The following is a 22,721-nucleotide window of genomic DNA, read 5'->3' on the forward strand; positions in this document are numbered from 1 at the left end:
GACATCGCACTCCATGAAGGCCAGGCTCGGCTTCCTGCTGAGAACCGCCTGACGCAGTCCATCCAGTTTGCCAGTTGTATTTCAAAAGGCGATGAAGCTGGCAGGAGAGGCTGAGAAAGGCTGCCTTTGGTTGTGGCCAAGAAAATTGGGGCCAGGTAATGCCCTGGGCAACAGCTGGGCGCGGCCGTGGCAAATCCCTACCACCGGAAGATGTACTAGGGAAACATCAAGGATCAGTGGTCCCCAGCTGATGACCAATTTAGGCTGTGCCAAGGTAGTGGCAGGCCTCCTACAGAGTTGTATCCTTTTGAGTAGTCTAAAGTCCCATTTCCACTAAGCAGTACAGTACAGTTCGGCACCAGTGGCGGTGCATCGGCTGGTACCAACTCCAGCAGTTCATAATGACCTTGAGTATCCATAATGTTGCACTTTCCACAAAACTAAATTAAGGGCAACAATACCAGTTTAAAAGAGCACAGAAAAAAAGACAAGAATGTCAAATGTTAAAACAACAGTTTAATCATACATAGTCACAACTCTGCTTCCAAAAAAATGATTTTTTTCTTCATCTAACATCTGGAAATGTACATAAGGCCACCTGAAAATGTACATGACTGACAGTGTGACAAAACTCCTATGTTCATATTTATATAATTGACATTATTTTACATTTGCTTTTGCTTACAAGACAGTAGCTGTTCCAAAATACAGCATTCTTCTGTACAAAAATAATTCTCGTCATATCCTGCAAAGTTGCTATGGTAGCAGAGAGGACAAAAAAAAAAAAAAAAAAAAAATGCAACCTTGGTCTGAGTAGTTGACTTTTTCTTTTAAACTGTCACACATCAGGAGGACTATCAACAGTGGATGTCATGGCTCCACGTCAGAGGCCGGCCTTTCCCACAAACAGATTAAAAGCAAGAACCATGCCAGATTGGGAGCTGTAAAATTTTTTTCCTCCCATTGAAATAACTGATCAAATAAAACTGTATACATTATATCCAAGAGTGAGGGAAAGGAGTGATGAATATACACACATATTAAAAAAAGAAAAAAAAGTACATTTTTGCTTTGTTTTCCTTCCCAAAAAGTGTAAAAGACATCCCATTTACAGCATGAACGTTTACAAATGTACAACTGTACAGACAAAATAAAAGCATCACTACAAATTTAGCCAGACCTGTCAAACACCACGACTAGACATTTCAATTAAGCTAAGAATCTTACACATATTACCTGAACATATACTACATGTATTCTACAATTATTCATACGAAGCAAAGCCATCACTACAAGCAGTACAGGTGAATTGTATAGATTTCGATGGCCCCACCAGCCTCCACCGATACACTTACGGACTCAACCGAACAAAAGAAAATTGAACCTTTGAAGGTCCCTTCTACATCTGCCTATTACACTTGTTCTATCTCAATCCTTCTCCGATCTACAGACTGGGATAAACTCCACTTCCTAACTTTTTTTTAAATAATTATTTTTTTTGGCCTGCTGACCTTCAGGTGGTGGGGTTTTCATCATTACTGCAAGCCCCCTACCCAAAAGCAACAATCAACTCATACGTAAAGATGCTAAACATTGCTAAACTACGTCTACACAAGAGATGATTCAATATATAAAGATGCCTTTTTGAGGGCAGTGCTCATCTCAAACTACAAGACGCAAGATGTTGCACAAAACACGATAAGAAGGAAGAAAAACAAAATTCATTACAGGTATTAAAACCTGTCACAGCATGCCGATGCATAGCGCACACCCACCCGCGATTCTACAAACGCCCCTACATGTCGATCAATATCATAAGATTATCCCAGGTTACACGGCTACTATACAACCAAACCTCATGCTCTGCTTATAGAAACTATGTTACTGCAGCTTTGGCCTTACAGAAAGCCAGATTTGATAGCCTGAAGAAAGTAAACGGGGGGGGGGGGGGCAGTGGATGCAGCAATTTAGATTTGTCAAGTTTGCACTGCGAGTACCAAAACCATCACATAGCAATCAGGGAGACTGTTAGCACTGCTAGGCAGTGACTGATGTTTTGCTGAAATGATCAAACTCCCGTATGTGAAGCGTACCGCTATTTACAAGGGGTGAAACGATACACCACACATCATGATAATCGTATTGTGGAGCCTGTATCGAATCGTATTTGTTTTTAAAAAAATGAGTATTGCGATATCATTAAACGTCAACTCCGTCATCCAAGAACTAATCTCTTGAAAACACACAATTTATAAAATCCAGAAATAGGAAACAGGTAAACATCAAGGAGTCCAAGTTATACTTCAGAATAATTTCTTCTTTAATGTTAATCGTTCACCACTAATTAAATTCTGCATAATCAGTGTGAACAGGGATGTGATAAATTGCCGTGATATGTAACGAATCATGACATCATGATTGCATCCTAAGTGTATTGTCCCACCCCTACTATTTATACCAAACATGTGCGCTTGATTAACGATGGCTTGCATAAAGTAAATGCTAGTGAACGGCAGTGACAGCATTTGTTAATGCGTCCCATCAGTTGTCTCACAAGCCAAGTTGCGACTATATACTTCATAAATAGCGGTATGTACCACATGCGGAAACCTGCCATTTAAAAAAAAAAAAATTTACTTTTTTTTTTTTTAAACGTTCATCACTGGTAATGAACATATTCCTACTTAGCATGGCAATTACAAGAGGCAAGACAAAGCCATCACTGAGAAACACTACACTAAAGCATCAATCCCCAAAGCCAAGCTCGCAATCTGGTCGTAAAAGAAATACGGGTGAGTGGCACCTGACACATAGTACTCGTTTATGGATGAACGGGTTCTATACATCCATATTATGCAGTGCCATTTAAAAACTAAATCACTCAGTGGCTTTGGCATTACTTTTACTGTTCAAGGATTATTATACAAATATTCAGTTATCTAGAATTAATTAGAACATCTGTCGCAAGTCTGGTTACAAAAACAAAATGGAAATTTTTAAAAAGGTTCCAGCAGTTTAGCCGTATAAAGTCACTTGCTGGTGTTAATAGTAAGAACTGTAAATTTGAATTGTTTTTCTACAGTTTTTACAAGGTATAAAATCAATGTACAAGATAATATGAAAACCAGTCAAATACATCAATTACATCATTAACAGTGGGCTTGTGCTTTACCAAGAAAACCAGCCTGCCAACTGTGTGTCCCATGGGAGCAACAGTAGGAGCCCACAAGAGGGGCGGCAGAGTGACAGGGGTCAGATGTCAATGCGTTCTTAGGTGAAGTTAACTTCTGTTTTTGTTTTTTGGAAATTTCCCAAAGGCTAACCCATATGTCTAAGGAGCATCTGTCACAGAACAGGGGGTTTGGGGCTTCTACTCCTCAATTTCTTCCGGGGACCCAGGACATCAATGCGACTACATGAGGCCATTTGTGGGGCCACCAATGGGGCCCAGTTCTGATCCACTCTTCATGTAGTACTTTTCTAGCTTGGCCAGGATGTGCTTCCCGTAGGTGTACTTGCGTAATGTGGCAATATGGGGCCGGATCTAAAAACAAAAAGAGAGAACATGCATCAATAAGCGTCCAGTCAACCATTAATTTAAGAGGATAAATGTATCTCCCCGCGTAATCTGCCTGCATATAAAAATTTAATTCAAAAACCAACATCACTCCCTGACTAACAGGTCTCTTATACAGGAACTTTACAATAGGGGCAATACACTGCACCGATTTTAAGGGATGAACTATGAAGCAAGGTCAACATACCCAGGCTTTCTTTGCACAAGCCAAGGTCACAGGTTACTTCCCCAACCAATGCAGGTACCAAATTACACCTGGGTGGACTGGGATGATGCAGATAAAGGTCTAATCCCAATTCTCTCCCTTTGCCCCACTGCTTCATTTTGCACTTGCCGGCTATAATTTGGATGGGTGTGCTCAAGTATAGATGCCGTTGCAATATCCCCTTTTCCAAGCGCCATGTTTAACAGTCGGGGGTCTTTTCAGTGTCTTCCCTTTTCTGCACATTTTTTGGTATTTTACAAACCTTGTGCATGATGATTTTTCGCTGGGCGGGTTCTGCCATGTCGATCATCCTTTGGACAACATAGTTGGCATACTGGTCCTTCATCATGGTGTACAGGGCACTGTGGGGGCCATCTTTCTGGCAGCACACTTCATCGATGAGCAGAGCTCTTTCTGCACGCGAGGAGTGGATCACACACTTCTCAACAACGTTACTGAGGCAACGGAGAGGAAACAGCTGAGTGTTTGGTGAAACATGTCTGAGAGCATGTAATCATTTGTATCTGAAAGAACGAGCGACTTTCTGGAGCACAGGCTGACGAGGACCTGATGCCATCCAGGTCCGAGATCAACGGCCCCTCTGATACAGATACTTTGGTTTACGATAAATTCAGGAGGTGTCTGCTGAAAGAGCAGCTGAGACCACGGAGACCTCCGAGCACAGGGACACAGTCTGAAAGGCGAGGTCAAGTTCAGCTGCTAACAGTGTGCACCTTTTAGTGTTTCTAAATGCTTGAAAAATACTGAATTGGTGTTTTCTTTTCATGACAACTGGAGTAGTACACTTTAATGTTTTTGATGAATGAATGGAACGTTGCGTTTTTCTGTCTGAGAATACTTCGCTATGAGAAAACACAGCTGTTTTTCTGCACCCACCCCCCCCCAAACACAGCTATCGTGTGTGAAGCACAACTGGATCAAACCATTAAATGCAGTTTTCACACAAGCTAATTTTTTTAATTGGTGTACTACCGAATGATTCACGAATAAAGCTGTGGGAATAAAAATGTGAGGAGAGTGGGCACATAATTACAGCTGACAGTGCCAATGTTCTCTATGAAATATGGTCTTATTGTTCAGACTGTCAAATCTTGGACATGTTTTAGGGATTTTGTCTAACCTTCTTTGGGTAAGTTACACATTTGCTGCTGTGTTATCCATATATTCAGCCACATCCGTGTAGGTTTGCGGAACCTGCATGTCTGCATTAAAATGCTTTGCTCCTTACAGCGTTCCATGTGAGTGACTTGCGGAGTATTCAGCGATCATGCGCCAAACAGTGTAACAACAGACTACTGCGCAAGTTGTTAGCAAGTTCTAAGTTTGACTTTCAGGTAGGGCTAGGTGATTAAACCATGTTAAACTAGGATCAGAATTAAATTAATGTCAATTCTGACAAAAAGCTTTGTTCGGGTTCACTCGACATGGCCAGATAAAGGAAAAGCGCTGCACCAGGTACAGTGTACCCCAGAGCTGTTTTTTTTCCCCTTTCTCCAGGACACTATGCTCTAAGGACTTTAAGCTGAAAATCTCTGAACATTTAAGAAACGCACTGGGTCACCACTGCAATGCCTTTTCAGGCAATCTTTCAAATGGATGAAAAACTTGTCACGCTCATGGAAGGAAAAGCTCGTTTTTGCCATTTCTGTCTACAGTGAGCAAATTTGTCACAAACTGTATCACAAAAGAAACAAATCTGTCACTGCAGATTGGACAGATGCTATGTTCCTGCTGAGAGTGAGTGCTTTTATCACCATATACATTATATGGTAGCTGTTAGCCACTTACAATCACAGAACCAAAATTCTAAGAAGAATGCTTTATTTCTTAATAAAGCATTGAAATGAGGTGCTGATGAAGTGTTTCTTGGTGCCCTCAGGGCTTTTCTGCTGGGGGGAGGGGGGGTGCTATACAGACACGAGGCCTAAACGTGATTCCAACCAGTCAGATTGCAGTTTTTGAGTTGCACATCAAAGCATAGACCAATTTCCTACTGCAAATCTACCTCTACAAACATGACAGATGTTTGCTGCAGTGCCAAAACAATGTGTGGTTGTAGTCAAAGCTTTTAAATAAATATTTTTAATAGAATAGTATTTATTGTCATTGTATGGGGGAGGGGCAATGAAACGAGGTGCTCCTACAAAGCTACTGTACACTACAGTACAACAACAACAAAAAAAAGGTTTAAAAAGGACAAGGAGAAGGGCTATGGGAGTAGGTCTGTGGGTGAGCATATCCATGGGTGTTTGCATCGTAAGTTCCAAGGCAGGCTTACTGCATTGTTGAAATGGATACAATTTTTTTTTTTTTTTTTTTTTTTTTTTTTTTTTTTACACAGTTAAATGCTTACATTGGTATTCCTCTTTTTAATAAATTGATACTTCAAGTATTCTAAAGTTTAAATGATAGACCCTTTGGTTTATTCAGGCTTTAATCATTACACTCTTCAAAGTGGCAGTGTCAATATGTGGGGAAAAAATCTCAATTACATTTTTTTGAAAAATCAACCATTTTAACTCTTTAGGTTACTTTTTTGTGGTTCACAAACTTCAAGATATTTTTTGGTTCATATTCAAGAATCACTGCTTGATTATGCAGACAGACTGAATTCCATAGAAGTGCTGTCAAAAAACAAACAAATCTTACCTTGCAAATTTGTGCTGGCTCAGAACAAGAACCTTTCCACGAACCTCTGCTACTATTTTGCTCTTATCTTCAGGCCTGCCGTGTTCCAGAACATGCTGAATGACGTAGTTGCCATACTGATCCTGCAGGTGGCAGTGGTGACATAAGAACGTCGGTCAGTTGCAGTGTTGCATTTATTTACAACACGCTGGGTAAACTAACAGCAATGCTGCACACTGGCGTGATGTTGCTAGACACGCAAAGGTGGATGTGTGTGTCCACATTTCTACTTCAAAACTGTGGGCTGTGATATGCAGCACCACAAAGTTGAGAAGCCTCAAGCGTGAGCAGGTGTCTGTCCAAAATGCATCAATGCTGGTTGATTCTCCTAAACATTTTCTCTACATCGAATGAAAGCAATGATGTGCGGCATTGCTGTAGTGTACACAAGCCTCACAGAAAACAATGTGGCACCTTCAGTGAGTCATACTCATGCAGGACTTTTAACTTTGGTCTGAATGGTAAATTAGATTGTCATGCAACTCTACAATGATAGGAGATGAATGAGTGACACCCCATCATTTTATGAATACCCTCACGTCATCACTGCAGAAGGTCAGACAAAGCAGATGCTGCTGGTTTGAAATGTTGGTGACCAGTCAACACAACCACCAGCATCTTTGCCCCTTCAGAAACGGGTGATAGACAGTTATGGGTGTAATTTTAGTACAAGATGTAGAAAACAAAAACACTCACCTGACCAAGCGGCAATTAAGACCACTTAAAACTGGTCTTGCTATTGCAGTGAATTTAAGCAGACAACGTGATCTCCACTTTTTAAATTTAAAGCTGTCACATCCAAATCCATTTCCTGCTGTCAACTGTGACAATTTTGTTCTAAGAGTTGACATCAAGTCAAGTCTCAAGTGTTTAAGATGGAGTTGTTTTCCAGAGCTTCAAACTTGGGGAGCTTCTATCAGAGTTACAGTAAAATCAGGAAGACGGAAGGGAAAAGCTGAGGAAGTGTGTAGGCTAAGGGGGAGGGCGATTATCACAAACAGCAGGTAAGCAGGTGCCTTGTGAAACCTTATAACCATAAAGGAGGGAAGAAGAAGAAAAAAATAAGGGGGAGGGGGGTGGAGACATAAGAGAAAGGCCAAACAGTGTGTTAGGAGGCCTAAAGACAGTGGGGAGTTTGAGAACCATCTAAAATGTTAACTCAGATCATTTAAAGAAAAAGGAAAGCGGTAGAGAGCAAAGGGACATCTGCAAGAAAGGGACAGAGAGTGAGAGAGAGGCAAATTGCTCTGACCTTAAACAGTGCATCACGGGACACTGTATAATATGTTTTGGGTGTCATCTCCAATGATACGCCTTGATATTTCTAGATGAAATAAGTGGAAGGGGCAGGGTGGATGTTTAAGCAATCACATATGTCAAATGTAATAATACAATTACATTTAGCACACACAATTACACAGCTAGAAAAGCTATACAACACATGAAATGTTCAAACCAGTGATGCACAAGCTGATCTGAAATTAGCAGAGTCAAACTACAATTTGAATGATTTCGGGTCATTTGCAGGCAGGTAACTGAAACTAAAATTTTAAGCCTATTAGTTAAATATTATCATATTTTCTAGACTATATGTTGCATATGTGCAAGACCTCACAAACTAGTTATGGGGAAAAGAAAGAAAAAGATTTATACTCCAGAAAATACATAATTAAAAAAGTTTTAAAATGTATACATTTTAAAAACACAACTGACCTAGCTATCCACTTCAATACTGTTCTGGCTGTCCCTCAAAGTTCAACCAAATAAGAGTTTAGAGTAGTATTTATGTAATACTCTATTGTTTTTTTGTTGTTGTTTTTTGTTTGAGAGCATGATTTATTAATTTCACTGATTCTCCAAGACTCAGCACATCATCATTCATGATCTTCCTTTATAGCAGTTGAAATCCAGATCAACCACCTTCTGCTCCAGAGTGTGAATCACTATACTTTTCAGATCAGTATGCAGGAGCAGCTTGTCACATGTATAAACAACAGTACATTGCGGCCCTACATAATAATGCAGAATTTTGTTCATATATATATATATATATATATATATATATATATATATATATATATATATTTATTTATTCACTCACACAACACGTGTGTGTAAAACTGTGAAAGACACAGACACCTGCATGAGTGGACATGGATTCTCTGCAGGAATATGGGTACAGGGGAAGGGAAGCACATCTCAAAGAAAAGTAAGGTGTTGGAAGCATTTGGAGATGTTCATCAAGATGACAGTATCGGTTGCAATGCCATTTTGTAGGCATAAGTTTGTCTTTATTAATATTTGCAGTTGGAGCTGCGGTCGAACAATAATTAAAGCACAGTCTGAGTTTAGGTCACTCGCGAATCACTGGTTCAAACATGAATACATGCAAATACACAGGACAGGTGCACTTCAACAATGATCACGCACATAGAGGAGACAAAGGGCTACAGCTGCAATAAAGTCAGGTCTACAAAATAGACGAGATGAGAGAGTGGACGAGCTCACCTGGCCCAGCTGTTCAGAGTGCTGATGCAGTTCCTCCAGGATGGGAAGGGTCTGCTCCTGGGTGCAATGCTCTAAAATCCTTTGGATCACTCTGCAGCCATACGGGTGTGTAGAAAGCACAAACACCTGCAAGGTACAAGTGTCACTGTGCAGACATATTGGAAAAACACTACCAATACGGATGTGTTAAAGTAGTGGGAGATCTAAACAAGAGTCACCAGGAGATGACATATCCTCCCGGTCCCCACAAATCAGTAATACAAAGTGTTGGGGAATCACCCAAGTACACCCTTATGCTAAATACAAATGAAATTGGTCAAGTGGTTCTTGAGATATCGCTGTAACAAGGGTGGCAATGACAATATGAATATCTCGCTGTGACCTTGAAAATGACCCCAAGGTCACTGTAATCAACTGGTGTCAGGGGGAATTACCCAGGTGCACACTTATGCTAAAAATATGAAACTGGTCAAAAGGTTCTTGAGATACTGTACCAACAAGCAAACAGACAGATGGACAAGCTGATCGCTATGCCCCCCCCCCCCCCCCATTTCATATCGGGGGATAAAAAAAAAAAAAAAAAAGGGGCAAAAAGCAAAAGGCTAGATGAAAGAAAGGAAACAAAAAATGTGAATGAGCAGTACTAATGCACCTTAGACCAATAATGTACATATTCAGCACACAATCGCTTCATAATTAACATTCAGCTGCTCTGCTTCTGTAGTTTGTTTTCCTCAAATCGACTTCCCTTTAACTGTCCATAGTTATATGCTGACGACGGCACTAAAATAAATAAAAACCCAGATAAACATTATAGCCTCTTACGTTTTACTGTATCTGCCCATGAGAATGCCCACAGCCCACAGCACACAGCATGAAAACTCATCATTTTTTGCTTTTTACAGTGTGTTGAGGTCACAAAATTTATTTAATTTAGGGCGGGTGCTTTACCAACTTTTCTTAAAAAAGGGGTTGGTTGGGAAAAAAGGTGTGAATGACTAACAGTTGAACCACTCTATGACAACAAACTCACCTGTCCTTGGAAGGCATCAATAATAAACTGCAGGGCCTGAGGCTGGACGCACTCGATGCACTTCTGCACCACGTGGTTCCCATTCTGGTCCTTCACACACTTCAAAACATGGCCGTCCAGCTCACGAACTATGTCAGTCTGAAATCAAAACAAGAAATTGAGTAAGACCCTCAAGATTGGTTTACGCTTTTCTGAGCGACAAACCCAAATAAAGCAGAGTCAACAAGAAAGGAAATGTCACTTACAATTACCTGCTGGTCAGAGGAAATGGACTCCAGTGCTTTTTGGATGACCCTGCAGCCGTACATTTGTAAGGCCAGCGGGAGGACATGCCCACGAATACGTGTCGCCAAAGCCAGCTTCTGGTCTGCACTCCCAAACTGCAGGAAAAAACGATACCAGAGGCATCAGTCAGTGACGGGTCAGATCAGGTCTCTAAACAAGAACTTTCATTGGGATGCATGTACATCGCTTATCATCATTGAACAATGCTGTTGCATCCATCAAGAGTATTTACTTTAGCGGCAATAGCAGAGGGTGTAGATGCTGGCTAACCTATTTATTGTCAGGAAAGTTGTAATCATGATTTGTCTTTGTATCTAACCTGAGAGCAGTGTTGCCACAGTTACTTTGAAAAAGTAATCCAATTACTGATTACTCCTTGAAAAAGTAACTTAGTTTACTGATTACTCAATTGTAAAAGTAACTAAGTTAGATTACTAGTTACTTTTTTAGTTACTTTCCCCAGCTGCCGACAACAACTCACTTTATAGTCACCCTTTCTTGACTTCAATGAAAATAAATACTTGTTTTATAAAAAGTAAAATAAAGACCTCTTTCTTGACCTCATATTTAACTGTTGACAGCACTGTAACAGTAAAACTTGCAATTTCAAACCTACATTGTTTAGAAATGTAACTATTAAATTCTAACTCTCTAAACATTTTACTTGTCGAAATTATTATTATTTTAAGCAATATTAGTAGTTGTAGTAAAAAACGGCTTCAAAACTGGACCTTTAATCTAGGGGTGTTGTGGGGGCGTGGGGCACATCCCTGCCCCACGCCCCCATTCCATCTGGATTCGCCCCTGCTTTGGCGTTTGAGCACAAAGAATGGATAACATTTATTTATGTAGAAAACAGGACCAAATTTACAGGTAAGAAAGTTTTATTGCGTTTTCACATCATGTGGTCCTCAGAAAGAGAGTTTAGGTGCATTTGAGTGGAAAATAGTGTTAGTTGTTGACGCGTCGCGGAGGATCAGCTGTTTTTAACGAGACGATACGGAGCGGCTCAGCTCAGAATTCTAAATAAAGGAGGGGAAAAAGTATGAAAATGTCTTTGTAAAGCTCAGTGCAGGTGTGCTGATCACCGCGCTTTAAGAGGTGAGGACGAGTCGAGCAGCTGCAAAAAACCGTGGATGAAAAGCTCACAGCTCTCTTAAAGTGGGCAGTTGAGTCGAACCCCGACCTCCTGCCCACAGACCAAGTTTAATGCTGCTATCGACCCACAATGAAAAATAATAGTAACGCACAGTGACATGGAGAAGTAACTTTAATCTGATTACTGATTTGGAAAGATTAACGCGTTAGATTACTCGTTACTAAAAAAAAGTGGTCGGATTAGAGTAACGCGTTACTAAGTAACGCGACCGGCATCACTGCCGGAGAGGTTAAATTTTTTGTAATCGTCAGACTTAAGTTCAGGCATAAGCTTTACACTGATGTCCCAGGTAAAGAAACATGCAGAAAGTATCTTTATGACATGTGCTGATATTGATTAAACTCTAAATGTAACTACATGTTTGGGTTTGACAAGTTCTATTCACCGTTTTGCATAGTGAAGCATAAATGCTGAAAGTCCTAGTTGTTGAAAGTCGTGTACTGTTTAGAACGGAGAACAAAATTTGTCCAAATTTTTAAGGCCTTATTTGTTCATTGTAATTATCAAAACATGTGCTTGACAACGTGATGTTCAGTTTGATATTTTGAAAATAACGTGAACTACATGCATGAACTATGCAAGTTGTCTCTTGATGCTCAAAAATGATACAACTGCATTGTGTTTACAAAATATGAGATTCCAGTTTTACTTAATATTAAAGTTACTGCTGTTCATGCAATTAGTGTTCTTGTTTGTGCTTTTTTTTTTTGTTGTTCTTTTTAACAAAGCAGTCTTTAAAATAATTTAAAACTCAAAAGGTGTACGTATCGCTACTGTTTTTTTTTTTTTTTTCCAGACTGAGCTCATAAAATAATTTTCTTTGGCACCACTATAATTTTATTACTTAGCCTTTAAATTAAGGATTCATAATATGACATTGTCAATATGATCAAAATTAGCACTGTCTGGAAAAATAATTAAGTCCCCTGAAGGGAAAAAAAAAATAAAAAATTCAGATTCATGAACTACATTCAGTAGCGACCACAGCATCATCACAGACGTTGTGTGGGGGTGTCAGTTGCCTTCAGCGAGGGATGCTGGGAAGCACATGGAGATAACCAATCAGAGTAGAGAAAGGCAGCGTGACACCAGCTGCCTGTTCGCTCAAACAAAATAAACCAAGATGGTGGAAAATGCTGTGAAAGCTTATTTTGGTATAAATCTAATGCCTTTCTCATATATTTTATAACTTAGTGACAATTAAGCACTTCAAAATATAAAAACCTAGATAACATCTCTGAAGACTTTTACGGAAGTTAGCGTGCATGCCCAGGGAGTGTGCATCATGCAAGGGCAAAGGTGATCTCTAAACGTCATGCATTCACACACACAAGCTTCCGCCTGCAGACAGCGTAAAAAGAAAAAGTACAGTGGGGTAATAAAGTATTTAGTCAGCCCCTGATTGTGCAAGTTCTCCTACTTTCATCATAGGTACACTTTAATTGTGAGAGACAAAATGAGAAAAAAAATTCCAGAAAAATCACATTGTAGGATTTTTAAAGAATTTATTTGTAAATTATGGTGGAAAATAAGTATTTGGTCACCCACAAACAAGCCAGATTTCTAGCTCTCACAGACCTGTAACTTCTTCTTTGAGAAGCTCTTCTGTCCTCCACCTGTTACCTGTATTAATGGCATTTGTTGGAACTCATATGTATAAAAGACACCCATCCACAGCCTCAAACAGTCAGACTCCAAACTCAACCATGGCCAAGACCAAAAGAGCTGTCGAAGGACACCAGGAAGAAAATTGTAGATGTGCACCAGACTGGGAAGAGTGAATCTACAATAATTGAGCAGGCTGGTGTGAATAAATCAACTGTGGGAGCAATTGTAAGAAAATGGAAGACAAGACCATTGATAATCTCCCTCGATCTGGGGCTCCACGTAAGATCTCATCCCGTGGGGTTAAAATGATCATGAAAATGGTGAGCAAAAATCCCAGAACTACACGGAGGGACCTGATGAATGATCTGCCGAGAGCTGGGACCAAAGTAACAAAAGGCTACACACTACACAGAGAGGGACTGCTTAAGCCAGTACATGTCCAGGCCTGTCTGAAGTTTGCCAGAGAGCATATGGATGATCCAGAAGAGGATTGGGAGAATATCATGTGGTCAGATGAAACCAAAATAGAACATTTTGGTAAAAATTCAACTAGTCATGTTTGGAGGAAGAAGAATGCTGAGTTGCATTCCAAGAACACCATATCTACTGTGAAGCATGGGGTGGAAAGAGCATGTTTTGGGGCTGTTTTTCTGCAAAGTGGACAGGACGACTGATCCGTGTTAAGAATAGAATGAACGTGGCCATGTATCGTGAGATTTTAAACCCAAACCTCCTTGCATCAGTGAGAGCACTGAAGATGCAACATGGCTGGGTCTTCCAGCATGACCAGGATCCAAAACACACCACTCAGGCAACAAAGGAGTGGCTCCGTAAAAAGTATTTCAAGGTCCTGGAGTGGCCAAGCCAGTCTCCAGACCTCAACACCACAGAAAATTTGTTGAAGGAGTTGAATGTCCATGCTGCCGAGCGACAGCCCCAAAACATCACTGCTCTAGAGGAGATCTGCATGGAGGAATGCGCCAAAATACCAGCTACAGTGTGTGCAAACCTGGTGAAGACTTACAGGAAATCATTGGCAACAAAGATTATGTTACAAAGTATTGAGCTGAACTTGTTATTGACCAAATACTTATTTTCCACCATAATTTACAAATAAATTCTTTAAAAATCCTACAATGTGATTTCCTCGATTTTTTTTTTCTCATATTGTCTCTCATAGCTGAAGGGTACCAATGATGAAAACTACAGACTTCTCTCATCTTTCTAAGTAGGAAAACTTGCACAATCAGGAGTGACTAAATACTTTTTTGCCCCACTGTATTTGTTATGGAATTCCCCTCAGGTAAATACGTTGTCTTCATTAAAATGAGCTGTAATTTTGCAGTACGTTGCAAAAAAAAAGCTCAAATATAACACTTGGACTTCAGTGGACACTAAATTTAGTCAGTTTTGTGAAATGTAAAAGGCTGTAAAGCTTTAAGTAACTTGAACACTTTCCACTTCGGCCTTGAGCCAATATAAAAAGAAGAGCTACTTTGGCTTACAAGTAGACAGACATATTTCTTGCGCTATGATTTGCGACAAGACAAAATGAAGCCAGTGTTCCAAACTTACTTTGATTTCATCTCTCCATTTTTAAATTATTTGGAAGCTACATAAAACTGATGCGGGTCCCAAGCAATCAGAGTTCACAACAACTTCAACGTTCACCACCTCAAAGAACTTCTGTATGACGTAGTTCCCGAAAACGTCAGTCATCAGTTGGTATGCTGCTTGAAGTATCTCTCCAAACACCATTTGCCTCTCTGCTGGAGTGGCCCTCTCCAGCTTCTGTTGGATAAATCTAGATGGACAGGAACAGAACAGAGACTTAAGAAGACTAAGGCATCAATGGAATTTACTCCAGTTCTGACGAACAGAATATAAGAGATCAAAAGCGCAAGCTGTTTGAGGTGTCAGACTAATACTGCATTATTAAGTCGGGGGGGCTCTCAGCCACCTGGATCCGTGTTGGTCCTGAGAAAACTCCACCATGTGTCCTGGCAGGTCACGGAGTTGTAGGTTTGGGAAGCGATTGTTTCTAAAGTCTTCCAATAGACGACTGCGCCCAGACGGCATGACATCAGAGCGACTGTAACGTGGCCGAGATGGAGGGAATAGCTGGCTGCTGGTGTTGAACAGACTGGACGTCCCACCAGTACTCCGATACTTGGCCTCTGCTCCAGGCGCTGCAGAGATGTATCGACCACTGCCATTTGTCAGGCCACCTAAGGTTGCAAAAGTCAAGAGATGGTGAATAAAAAGTCACTGTTCATCACTTTAAAGAAATACAATTGCATCATAAGCAAGTTCTTGAGCAAAATGGCTGTTGAATGTCCTGTCCAGTTACAGTTCTAATGACCAGAAAGCTCACCGAGGTGGAGGCTGGAAGAGGATCCATGAGAAGAGGGCAGAGAAGGTGGAGGAGTCAGTGGGGAGTGGCCAGGTGTAAGACCAATGGGACTGGGCGAAGTGGAGTAACCCAGACTATTATAAAAAGGCTGGCCAATAGGAGTCAAGCTGCTGCCACCCCGTTTGTACAGGTCAGAGCTTGCCAACAGGGAATCCCTGCGGGAGACACTGGTACTGGTGGAGCTGGATACTTAAAGGAAAACAGTGGCGAACAAACACAAGAGTTAGCAAACAATTTCATGCACAACGCAACTAATATTATGATTCACATCATGGGGCAATGTGGTTCAGCTACTAACCAGAAGAGCCAAAGCCTCCAAGGGCGGAGCCGAGGCCCACGCCAAGGGAGCTGCTGGTGCTACTGAAGCCCAGCGAAGAGCTTGGTGGTGGCGGGGCAGGAGAGGTGTGTGAGAAAAGGGAGCTGCTCTGGGAGGAGGCAGGGACTGATCCAGAGCCATAGAAAGAGCTGGAGGGCAGGCCACTGCTGGGTGGTGGCGCCTGCTGCTGCTGCGGCTGGGGCTGAGGTTGAGGCATGGAGCGGTACAGCCCATTGGCTGGAGGACCAGACATGCTGTTACCAGAGCCCGACGCTGACACCGCAGCTTTTAGTACACAGGAGAAACAGCAAAGTGCTCAATTTTAACTGATTTAATGCCATTTCATAAACCTTCTAGAATAGTGGCAATATGCAAAAGCTTATACATATTTGTGTATAAATATCTCACCATTGTGTAGTTGAAGTGATTTGTAGTAATACTCTTATTTTTCATGTTTGAATGTCCAAATAAATAAGTAATCTTAATCAGTTCTGCAAAGTCAGACATGCAGAACTTAACCTTCATCAGAAAAATCTATTAGATTTATCTTTGACTGCTGGGACAGGCTCTAGTCTCTGTGACCCTTAACTGGAATAAGTGCATATCGTCACCTTCCTAAACCATTCCCAGCTGAATCAAAGGCTGTGATGTGATTGAAAAAAATGAGCACTGAACAACTGTTCTCTGTTTATTCACACAATTAGTATAAATGGTGTATATTTACTACCGGTGCAGGGAAATACTTACCAGCCTGCGCTGCAGCAGGGTTGATAAGGAGAGGAGTCTGAACTAGACGAACGGGACCACCAAGGCCAGTTCGTGCACCAGGGCCCATCACAAGGGCCCCAGTCTGGTCGTAGTAAGCTGCAGGGGCAAGCACTTGGTAACCTGATGAGACAAAGTACATGGTAAAACTTAACACACCACAAAGATTTCCAAATGTAAACTGTGACCTAAAGATGTGCTCTACACAAGAACACAAAGTCAAACGTGTGTTCATTCCATAAACGGAAAAAGTAAACTAACGTATTTTGCTACTCCATGGTATCTGGAGAAATGAAGTGAAATTCTGGATTGTTTTTGGGTGTACCAACCAGGCATTCCTGTGTAGGCCAGCGCAGGGTTTGTGGCAGCTAGAGATTCCTGTTGACTCTGTTGGCCTTGACCGGGTGTAAGAGGGCGCTGGTTGGCTCCTGTACGCATTACCTGGAGGAGAAAGACAACATCATAGCAACAGGATGCTGAAATACAGCCTTATAGGTTTGATCAGGTCTTCATCGTTTCAAGATTTATGACAAATGAGTTGTTAGTAATAGCCCACCTGTGGCTGACCCGGCCCCTGGTTGGACGCTTGCTGATTAGCAGAGTGATTGGCAGTAGATGCAGCCTGTTGCTGGAAGAGATTAGCCGGGTATACACCCCAGGGAACACCGTAATATTGTGATGGAACCACTGCAGGGCCTGAGGACAACATTTTAAAATTACAGTATGCACAACATCTAAACACCCATTCAACAAATACAATTGCGTCGTATGATCATAGTGATTCCCAAGAAGAAGTGGGATGAAGTGTGTGTGTGTGTGTGTGCGCGCATGTGTTAACCTGCAAGTGTGGCTGCTGCTGCAAGCCCAGCAGTGGTGTAGGGATCAGCTCCAGGTGGGGCAGCATTAATGATGTAAGGATTTGGCAAAAATGCAGGTGCAAGCCCAGCTGAGAAAGAAAGGAAAAACTAAGATAATTAATATTCTAAAACTCAGACTATAGGTTATTAAGAAAGATTAAAATAAAAGGACACACAATGTTACTAGTTTACTACAGATGCACAAAATAATGTTAATGTTGAGCGAGAAAACCTGACTAACCGAGATGCTGCTGCTGGGCTGCTGCCAGGGCATACTGTTGTTGCTGAGCTGCAGTGAGCTGCTGAACAGTCAAGGGATTCGATCTCTGGAACAACTGTGAAGAATGAAGAAAAACTCGTGGGGTAAAGGTTATACTGGTCAATTTCATATGATACATTCAGATGTTGGAAATCTGGGGGCACAGTTTATGTTTCAGTGAGAGGACGACAGAAATCTGAGACCAGCAGCTGCAATGTGTGCAGTCACAATTTAAAATTCCCTACTTGTTCCACTTGCTGCAGTGACAAGGACAAATGGGTGTTTATTTACCTTTAATGACACTGAAAGGAGGACAGTGATACTACCGTAGTTTGCCAGAGTTTAAGTTGCACCTGTTAAAAAAAAACATTTCTTGCAAAAGAAAAACCCATATAACTTGCACCTTTTTTCTATATTATCAGCTTTTTAATTTAAGATTTTTGTGCACTATTGTAGTGTAATTTTTACTACTGGCATTTATTCATTTTTATTCGTTTAGTGTCTTGATTCCTGGTCAAGTCCTAGATTGTCATTATTATTTTTAATAAGGAATGTGAGACTTTTCAGTATATGACACTGGAGTATAAGTCCCAAACTAGTAAAAGGAAAAAGAACTTGCTCCAGAAAATCCAGTAATTATTTTGGATCGAAGGCACGTGACTTGTGTGACATTACAGAGAACATCTTAAAAAGCAACAATCATAACCAGAGCTTCCCATTTTAAAATGTACAAAACATAAGTAAAAATTAAATAAACTGTCCATCTAATTATCACTGCAAATTACATCATCTACCATCTAATGCTGCAAAGGAGTCTCCCGTTTATTTTTCCTGCTGTCCATTATGGTTTCAACCATGTTTGTTTGTGAACAGCCTGTAACCCACAATTTTCCATGTCGTTATGATTTTTTTTTTCCCCCAGAGGATACATATAGCCTGACAGGCAAGAACTGATTCAATTTTCAAGGTCATAGGTCAAAGTCAGGAAAAATCCCTGTCCTTTAACATTAAGTGAATTTTCAAAAATTCCTAACTGTCAAATTAAAGATTGATTTTCTTTCATATTTGTACGCATTATGTAGGATAGTATCCTTTATCAACTGACAAAGTTTGATCCAGATTAGAGATTTTGTAGCCATTTAAATTCAACACTGAAAATCCAATTTAATGTATATTTTACATTTTAACCAATCTCTCAAATTTGAAAGTGAGGTGCAGACTGGCACTCACTATCACCTGACAAAGTTTGGTCTGGCTCTGATCCAGATTGTGGATTTTGTGGACATTTGAATTTAATATTGAAAAGCCCATTTGGTGTACATTTTGCGTATCTCAATCAACAGTGCCTCAATCACTCTAATTTTTCTGTTAAGGATTTACCTACACCACCAAAATTGGATGGAGGTTCCAAATTTAAGCCTGTTTGTCTATCTTCCAGTTATCAGTCGGAAACCAAGTAGGAAAAAGCAATGACAAATTGTGCATAACAGAAATAACCAATGCCTGAAAAAGAATTCAGAAACTAAAAAATGTTGGGGGGGGGGGGGGTTGACATAGCAAAGTGTAACCACATCCTTATGAGCACTGTTCAACAAACCTGCTGTTGAGAACTGTAGTCAAACAATCCCACTGGTGTTCCCGAGGAGTCCACCTGAATTTGGTTGCCAGCATAATCAAACTGCAGGGACTCCACGCCGGTCGGCTGCTCCATACCACCCATGCTCTGAGCATCCTGGTTTGAAAAGTCCTCGGGCGGGGCCTTGTTTTGGGCAGGGTTCTGTTGTTGGAGAACATGAGGATGGTGTTGGCCCATCATCTCTAATCCCGTCTGACTGGGGCCCATTCTCTCCACTGCCTCAGTTGGGGAAGCTTGACGACTTCCAGGTGTTGGACTGGAGTAAATAAATAATAAAGGAAGAATCCAGAAAATCTGAACTTTAACTTAGAATCACCATTTGATTTCAATGCCAACATGCTGTGAAAAAAAGACAAAATATCAAGAGATTCATCACTAACCACCAATAGCTCTCGCTGAATCTGTACTTGTCGAGAGGTACGTATTGGCACTCAATGAATTTTGAATCCTCTTTAATTTTACAAAGAATAAGTAAGTCAAGGGCAGCGGCGACTGAACTTGTATCCCAAATACCTCTAGTCTGATTTTATGCATGTGTAATTGTCAAACGTACTTGAAGTCTTTGCAGTCTCTGTCCATGCCATTGAGAAGACCTCTTCCGCTGGCTTTAGTGGGATCGCTGTCCTCTCCAACCTTCATGTCAGAGTTCTTGTCCTCTTCAAACGGGGACACTTTCTCTTGGCTGTCATTCTTCTCTCTCACATCCTGGTCAGCTTCTCCACCACCCTAGATTTAAAAAAATTATATAAAAATATATAATCCCAAGACAAAGCCATCTGCCATGCTTGTGAACTGGGTAATGTAGCATATGAGATATTATATAATTTATTAGTTTCCTACATCAACTGTCAATATTACTGTTCAACAAAGCATTGATGTAATCCAATACATGCTTTTTATAATAGTAGCCAACAAATTTATTCTCAAATTAAAGGGAAACCTCAGCATTTTTCAACCTGGGTTCTATTTTTTTAAAGAAGTGTTTGGGTTCATCTTTTTAATTGGGACAAAAACAATTTTGATTGGTGCACTTTTTGTTTAGAATACAAACATTGTCATGGACTAATCAGTGACAACTAATTGTGCAGGGCAAGCTAAAAACACAGTAAACAGTTTCTTGGTGCCATCTGGGAGCATGGAGAGAATACATACGTAGGTAAACATGCATGTTGTGTTTAACTCATTCAATGTAAAGAAATATTTTTAAAAAGAGATTATACAGTTAGCTGTTACTCGTACATCTGCGTCCTATGTGTTCGACAATGCCGGTCTTCACTCAGTCATAGCAACTCTATTGTCGGGCTCATTCCTGCTGTAAGCAGAAGATCGACAGACTCAGACGCAATCGACTTGTAATGACTCAGTGGAGACTGGTGCGGCTGAATGAGCAGTACACCAAAGGAAATAGCTGTCAGGTTTATTTATAAAAAAAAACAAAAAAACTGACTTGTTGAAATATGTGACAATAAAAGAGTCCTGACCTTCAAGGCATTTCTATAAAGCTGACTGCAGTTTGTTCATGCAACTTCAGTGTGTATCAGAGAATGACAAACCTCCTGGCTGCAAGCCTCCCTCAAGTCAATATTGTGAGATATGAAAATACATTTCAGCGAAATAAATAAACAAACAAAACAACACACAATCCTGAGCACATCTTGTAGCAGTAGTAGTAGTAGTAATACCCATACTCTGACTCATAATGAATGCAAACGTGACTTACATAGCCACCATTCCTGTAGCGACCATCCATCTTGTCACCAGGCGAAGAGCTCAGGACGTACTCCACCATGCTCACACCCAGGCCTCCACCTTCTGAGCGGGGTGAGAGCACAGAACTGGCATCACCATTTCCATGGAAAGCCTGGCCTGGCCTCCGCTGCACCATGATTGGCTGAGACACTGAATGATCTAAATGAAAAGCCGCCACATCAACTGCAGAAACATTTTCTGATCATACAGTGAAGAAGGGCAAAAACCCAAGTGGCTAAAGCAATCAATACAAATGTCAGTCAGTGGGCGAGACACAATTTTAACACATCCTTTCGAGTCAAAGTTAAAAAGATTGTGAAGCAAATTGCGAAACAAGAAAACTAAGTGAAAAGGTGCAACGAGATAAATGGAGCCACTCACGTGACGGTCCCCATGCATTTTCTCGCCACTCCTCTCCAAGAAGCATGACCTTCCTTCCATCCTTGGCCATCTCATCAGTATCCCAGAGTTTTTTTGCTGGTAAAAGCTAAAACAAATAACATTTCTAAATATTTTGTGCATCTAAAATAATACAATACAATAGCAAGTTGGCAACACACTGATTGTAAAGTAAATGGGATTTGACCATTTTGGACCTTATGGCTTAGAATGACCCATTTATCTCCAAATATGATACTCTGGTACCAATTCTGTACGTCATAATTCTTATGGAATATGATTAAATGGCAGTTCTGTGGCGCTGTGGATACAGCAGGGCTCACCTGTATACACATGTAGAGATTAATCCATATGAATCAGTATCTAGATACAAATGTGCGCGATGCGAGTGCATCGATTCATTCAGTGTGTATCGATTCAACTGACAGGTGAAATCACGTTGCACTGCTCGCTGCCTGCTTGCATCAATTTTTTTCCGAGGCACACTGAACGCACCACAGATGGAAGCCAGAAAGCACATTTCTACCACAACAAACATGATGACATCAAAAGCCTTTTTGTTTAACAATTCCCTTATCTGTCCTTCAGTTTGGGACACCGGAGTGGCGGTTGTTTTTGAGGGCGTTTATCGGTAAAATAATTATTTCTCTATGTTGATTGCAGACTGCAGCGGGTCAGCTTGAAGCAACGAAGTAGCACTTCGACCCGCTGTTCACTGGTTCTCTGCTTCGCTGGTTTTCAGAAGCGGCAAGTCCACAATTTCTTCATTAACCCTTCTCAAAGCCATTTTAAAGATGTCAATCGTGAGTAGGGATGGGTCTTGATAAGATTTTATCAATGAATACCATTATCAATTCTGCTTATCGATCCAATTCCTTATTGATTTTCCCTTATTGATCCCTCTTGTGAATCTTCTGTGTAGTAAAAGTAGGCTTTACAGGTTTTCTAATCATGCTGATTAGACATCATGATTATTACATAGGTGTGCCTTAGGCTGGCCACAATAAAAGGCAACTGTGAAATGTGCAGTTTTATTATTCAGCACAATGCCACAGATGTCACAAGTTTTGAGGGAGCGTGCAATTGGCGTGCTGACTGCAGGAATGTCCACCAGAGTTGTTGCTTTACGGGGTGGGGAGAGTCATTTCTGTGTTCAGAAATAATAAAAACACTACAAAGCTTTTTAAAACTATCAATGCACAGTGGTTATTTTAGAATTTAAAAAAACCTGCATTCTTGATTA

The 22,721-nt window shown here is 40.8% G+C and overlaps 1 protein-coding gene across 8 annotated transcripts in view; it reads right to left on the minus strand.

Annotated features, from left to right (window-relative positions):
- Positions 1 to 496: 496 nt before the first annotated feature.
- pum2 (pumilio RNA-binding family member 2) overlaps positions 497 to 22,721 on the minus strand; it is a 32,243-nt gene continuing 10,018 nt past the window's right edge. Inside the window, exons 4-24 of one of the 8 annotated variants that reach the window (XM_034161790.1) lie at positions 21,461 to 21,566; positions 21,042 to 21,277; positions 19,884 to 20,056; positions 19,292 to 19,586; positions 17,677 to 17,770; positions 17,417 to 17,524; positions 17,135 to 17,274; positions 16,908 to 17,019; positions 16,561 to 16,701; positions 16,222 to 16,254; positions 15,796 to 16,098; positions 15,459 to 15,686; positions 15,045 to 15,312; positions 14,759 to 14,888; positions 10,278 to 10,412; positions 10,033 to 10,170; positions 9,000 to 9,125; positions 7,744 to 7,815; positions 6,453 to 6,574; positions 4,045 to 4,237; positions 497 to 3,544 (exon numbers count right to left, since the gene is read on the minus strand). In XM_034161790.1, the coding sequence (XP_034017681.1) occupies positions 3,413 to 3,544; positions 4,045 to 4,237; positions 6,453 to 6,574; positions 7,744 to 7,815; positions 9,000 to 9,125; positions 10,033 to 10,170; positions 10,278 to 10,412; positions 14,759 to 14,888; positions 15,045 to 15,312; positions 15,459 to 15,686; positions 15,796 to 16,098; positions 16,222 to 16,254; positions 16,561 to 16,701; positions 16,908 to 17,019; positions 17,135 to 17,274; positions 17,417 to 17,524; positions 17,677 to 17,770; positions 19,292 to 19,586; positions 19,884 to 20,056; positions 21,042 to 21,277; positions 21,461 to 21,566 (3,285 nt within the window). In that variant the 3' untranslated portion in view covers positions 497 to 3,412. The remainder of the gene's footprint in view (positions 3,545 to 4,044; positions 4,238 to 6,452; positions 6,575 to 7,743; positions 7,816 to 8,999; positions 9,126 to 10,032; positions 10,171 to 10,277; positions 10,413 to 14,758; positions 14,889 to 15,044; positions 15,313 to 15,458; positions 15,687 to 15,795; positions 16,099 to 16,221; positions 16,255 to 16,560; positions 16,702 to 16,907; positions 17,020 to 17,134; positions 17,275 to 17,416; positions 17,525 to 17,676; positions 17,771 to 19,291; positions 19,587 to 19,883; positions 20,057 to 21,041; positions 21,278 to 21,460; positions 21,567 to 22,721) is intronic. The other 7 variants (XM_034161792.1, XM_034161793.1, XM_034161791.1 and 4 more) reach the window with 7 other exon arrangements.

Source organism: Thalassophryne amazonica, chromosome 21 (assembly GCF_902500255.1).
Source record: "Thalassophryne amazonica chromosome 21, fThaAma1.1, whole genome shotgun sequence".
Lineage (NCBI taxonomy): Eukaryota > Metazoa > Chordata > Actinopteri > Batrachoidiformes > Batrachoididae > Thalassophryne > Thalassophryne amazonica.